At 30.0% G+C, this 5,525-nt stretch overlaps 1 protein-coding gene across 1 annotated transcript; it reads left to right on the forward strand.

The window, feature by feature from the left end:
- Positions 1 to 2,602: 2,602 nt before the first annotated feature.
- Positions 2,603 to 2,992, forward strand: LOC124921625 (monothiol glutaredoxin-S2-like). The gene has a single exon (XM_047462297.1). It carries the CDS (start codon positions 2,618 to 2,620, stop codon positions 2,924 to 2,926), a length of 309 nt encoding a protein of 102 aa, XP_047318253.1. The 5' UTR covers positions 2,603 to 2,617; the 3' UTR covers positions 2,927 to 2,992.
- Positions 2,993 to 5,525: the final 2,533 nt, after the last annotated feature.

The raw sequence follows: 5,525 nt of genomic DNA on the forward strand, positions 1-5,525 counted from the left end.
AAGGTATATTTTATCTTGGCTAGAAATGAACATATTACATATCTTTTGTACTCTTATCCCTCTCAAGAGAGCCAATATACCTAATTATAAGGTGTAAAACTAGCCTTTGGATTTCAATAAGGGCCAATTATACTATAAGATTAATAATAAATATTTATGTACTTGATTCCATATATTTATGTAGTATAGAATCATTATCTTGTGTAGGATGGGCAAAAAAGACTATTCTATATATATAGTTTTTCTTTCATGCAACACTTCTCTCAAGATTCCACCGAATCTTTGTTGACGATTTACAAACCCACAAAAAAGTGGTTTTACTTTTGTTATTGATAAGATTCTTTTATATGCATGATAAATGCTATCTAACTTTTATTCTTCTTATTTTTTTTTTATATTTTTTAAAATAATAAAACAATATATAGATTAATGACATTCAAATCTTAAATCAAATAAAAATAAGAACCATTATATATCTTATATAAACTATGGGAGGTGAAGATAATATAAAACAAGTATACTCATAATCTTATACTAGAATAGAAAGTAGACCCACTAAAGAAAATTATCATCATACTTAAGAGTGAAAGAGTAGTACGTGGCATATCTCAATTTTCATTCTATAAACAAACAACTGCCTTGAATGAAATGGGATACTAACTGATTTTTAAAATACATTTTCATTTGTGTTGTAAAATAACTTTGTAGCAATTAATAATACATGTAAGAAAACAATATATATATATATATATATATATATATATATATATATATATATATATATATATATATATATATATATATATATATATATATATATATATATATATATATATATATATATATATATATATATATATATATATATATATATATATATATATATATAATGCTTAATGGTTGTGAGACTAGTATATCATAACTTGGTGGTAGAGAGTGCATTAACTCAATTTATAATGTTTGTTTCTAAGATAGTTGATTCAGTCGGTTTTGTATATTGAACCAATGACACCGGTTTGAGAATCCATCGGTTTCAATTTATTAGTTAGTTCAAATTGTTCGGTAGATTTGATCGTCGATTTAATCCATCTTATTTATTCGAATAAAGTCACTATTAAATAATACATTATTAAATAATACACTTATACCTAAAAATTTAGGTATAAATTTCGCATAAAAAATTTTATTTTACTAAAAACTTATAATTTTTACTATATTTTTCAAATAATTATTGTAGTTAAGGAAATATTTGGATCAAATTCTAAGAATTAACTTTTTACTGCAGCTAAATTATGTTTGTATGCTATTGAGTTTAATCACGTCGTGACTAAACGGTCTTACACTCGGTCACAATCTTTTTAGTGAGTATTTCGATCTTTAGTATACAATATAAATATAATATAAATATAAAGTAGAAACTCTTTTAAATTAATATTTAATAAATTAATAAACTCTTTTAATTTAGTGATTATAATATTATTTTTTATTATTTGTGATTGAGACTTCAACTCCTACGTACACGTATGTTCTTTTGATTGATAAAATATATTTATAACTTTGCATGAATATTTTAATGTAATCTAATCAAGAGGTGTTAAATTCTTAACTTAATTAATTATTAGAACACGAGAGTTCCTTGAATCCGCATACATCTCGGACAATCTAATCAATCTCTGTTTGTTTTTCTCTCTTATTTTAATTTAATTTTTTACGTCATATTAATAATTCCACTATTTATTTAAATATATATTATGTCTTATGGTTTTCCACGGTTCCACCTCCTTGTTAAGTGAATTGGATCCGGGAATATAGAGGTCCCGGATGTTGGATAAATAATTCTAATTCCCCAACTCAATAAGATGCCCATATAAGTGTATGTATGTACTTCTTTTTAGTGATTTCAAAGTTTTGATTAAACTGATCAAATCATTCTACCTTAATCGAAACCGTTCAAACAAAATCAAATATCAAATTGAACCGGGCAAAAAAAAACACATATATGATATATAGCATGAGATAAGTTAAAGGAATTTGTTTGATCTATGTAGTCACACACATGTTCTGGTCTATACGTACGGTTATCATCATTAATGGACGAGCTTATATTAATATTAATATTATTATTATTAATGTAATCAAATCTCATTATTCACATGCAATATATAGGAACACCATATATATGATGAATAATTAATGATATTGTTTGATGGCTTTATAGTGTTACGTTGTTATCGTCACCTTGCATGAAAGTGAAGACACACCTATGTTGTCGTACAATCTAGACGTCTCTATTTCCGTGTGCACAGAATCTCTGAGAAAGACAATATTATAATGGATGATGATCAATCTTTTAATAGTACTACTACTTTTTAATTTATCTGTACGTAAATATTAAATAATGCTCTTGTGGTCCAAATATCTCTCAAGATCAAAGAAGAACAACAACACATTATTCTTCCTCCTCCTTATCATCCTCTTGATGATCTGGTATATATCATCAATCGCCTCCCTCTTCTATATAAACCCCTTCGCATGCTCCCAAATTCATCACAACTCAAACCATAAAATTCAAAACCCTACAACCCAAAACTCTAAATCCCAAGACTAAGAAGTAACAATGGAAAGAGTGACAAAGATGGTTGCTGAGAGACCGGTGGTGATATTCAGCAAGAGCACATGCTGCATGTGCTACTCAGTCAAGACCCTCTTCTCCGAATTTGGGGTCAATCCGGCCATCCATGAACTAGACGAGATCCCAAGGGGGCGTGAGATCGAGCAGGCCCTGACCCGTCTCGGTTGCAACCCTTCCTTCCCGGCCGTTTTCATTGGCGGCGAACTTGTAGGCGGCGCCAATGAAGTCATGACACTTCACCTTAAGCGTTCCTTAATCCCCATGCTCAAACGCGCCGGCGCCCTATGGCTCTGACTACTTATTAATATTGTCACGTGACCGACAACAACATAGATAGATAGATAGACTGCCTAGGTTTTCTTATAACGGTGGTTCCTATCTAACTCAAATAACCCTTCAGTATTAATTATATATATCCCGGCACTTTTTTCCTTTTTCTTTTCTTTTTGTCGTCATGAGAGTTTTATGCTTAACCTACTCAAGTTTTGGTAATAATTAAATATACTATTTGTTGGTTTTAGACCTTATATATATATACTGAGTTAATATTATTTTTTTGTTTGTTTATAAAGCAATAATAATTGAGTTTACTATATCACATGGTGCAAGATACTTACCACTGAAAAATAGTGCCACATTAAATTCCACAATCAATTTTATAATAAACAAAGATTTTATGAAGTTAATTCTTTGTAAAATGAAATTAACTGAACATTACAAAGCGTATGTGTTTTTTTAGTGTACATTGAAAGTTTTTATTTGATGTAGTGGATAAAATGAGAATGAATGTGAAATGAATTGGATGAATTAGATTTTGTCTCTCAACGGTTTAGTTTTCTGACATTGTTAATGAGAGTTCTCAAGAATTTTTTAGAGTTGTAGAGGGATTAGTCAGGGTGATCCACTCTCTCCTTTTTTATGGTTTTCGCAAAAAACTCGGCAATCATCCGTGGAGTGAGTTGTGGGTCAAGAATATATATCCTTTTTCCATATCACATTTGTTTTTCGCTGATGATACGCTCTACACATGGTCCATACTATTTTAAAAATTTTAAACACCTTCGGGATATTTTATGGTTATTCAGTGAATGTTCTGGTTTTTGAATTAATCTTAATAAATTAGACATTTTTTCTCAAATTATGTTTTAAATAGAAGAAATATGAGGTTGGAAAATGTGTCGTGGTTTAGAATTGGAAGTCTTCTGCCAACATATCTTGATATGTCATTAGGTGCTAAATTATGATCCAAGATATCTTAGGAATTAATTATCACTAAATCGAAATGTAAACTATCAATAATAATCTCGAAAGGGAGTTGGCTAATCCTCATTAAAAATGGGTTGTCATCTATTTTCACATATACGATGTCGTTATTCATTCTCCCCAAGAGCGTGACAGTGAAAATGGAGAGATTAATGTGTAAATTTCTATGTAGATCTTCTAACTCATCGTTTTGTCACCTAGTTAGTTGAGATAAGGTTAAATATTTTAAAGATTAAGGAGGTCTAGTTATTCGAGATCTTATTTCTTTATATAAGACTCTTCTATCAAAATGGTGTAGTAGATTTACAATGAAGCCGAATAGTCTTTGAGCATCGATAATCAGATGTAAATATGGTCATGATTGGTTCACCAAAATATCTAATTATCGAGCGGGGTGTAGTATTTAGAGGAGAATTTATTCTATGTGTAAAAGTTTTCGTGAGCAGTCTAGATTTATTGTGGGGGATGGTTATTTGATTAGTTTTGGAGACGATATTTGGTGTAGTGTCAAAAGTCTAGATACAATGTATCATGAGCTTGTTTCCATTGCTATATGTAAAATTGCAACAGTTAAGGAAATGTTTGATCTACGGTCTATAATTTCGCTATCCAAATTAGATGTAGAATGAGATTAAACATTATGGAGACTCTTCTCATAATAGAGTTTTATTTGTATAGGACGCAAACAAGTGTCACGTCTAAACAAGACATCATGCATTGGCAAGATATACATAACTTCCATTTGGGGCATTGTTGTAAGTTATCCGCTAAGATAATTCAATATAATTTTTGTTGGGAAAACTTTAGGAATCAAAGATTTTATCCAAGATCTCATTTTTTGGATGGAGCATTATTCACTGTGGAATTCTTACGGATGATAAGTGCATAAAAATGTTGTATTATGCCTAGTTGTATGTGTCACGAAGAGGTAGTATCGTCAACTCACTTACTTTGGTATTGTTAAAGGTGACCACTAGTGGAAAATACACCATTAGCGATGACACAAACCGTTACTAAAAGCCCAAATACCGACGTTAATAATTATTAAAGTCGGCGAACAAAACTGTCGATCGTCGTTTCTAAAGATTTGATCGTCAAAAGATAATGTTTTTTTAACTATGGCGATATTCCCCTAACGTCTACATTGATAATCATTATTCTCGGCTCTTTTAAACGTTGTCGCTCCATGAAAGCCGACATTATTCTTGAAAATCCCAAGAAATTAAAAAATGTATTTTAAATATTTTGGGATATTTCTATAAACATATTTCAACAAGGGTTTGTTTGGTGTTTATTTTTAAACCATAATACCTTTAAAAATGACTGATATTCTTCCGATATTTCAACCTAGTTATCATCCGCAACATGTACCAACATTTAAATATTGATGTTTCAATACTTTAAATAACGTTAAACTTAGAAGCAAGACTAGGCCCGAGAGAATAACTGGTTAAAAACTCAAACGTTATACAATCGATTTTCAAAAGTAAACTTTAAAAGTAAAGACTTTTTCAAATGGGTACGGAGGATGAAGTACGAAAGCCTTTTCTCGAGTATTACCAAACTTCGAACCAAACGAAACTTAGAACAAAATATATTTGTACACGTACACCTTTTTATTGATTTTTCT

The sequence above is a fragment of the Impatiens glandulifera genome, chromosome 1 (assembly GCF_907164915.1).
Source record: "Impatiens glandulifera chromosome 1, dImpGla2.1, whole genome shotgun sequence".
Taxonomy (NCBI): Eukaryota; Viridiplantae; Streptophyta; class Magnoliopsida; order Ericales; family Balsaminaceae; genus Impatiens; species Impatiens glandulifera.

Coding starts and splice junctions, on each gene's coding strand:
- LOC124921625 (XM_047462297.1), top strand. CDS start 2,618: ATGGAAAGAGTGACAAAGATGGTTGCTGAGAGACCGGTGGTGATATTC.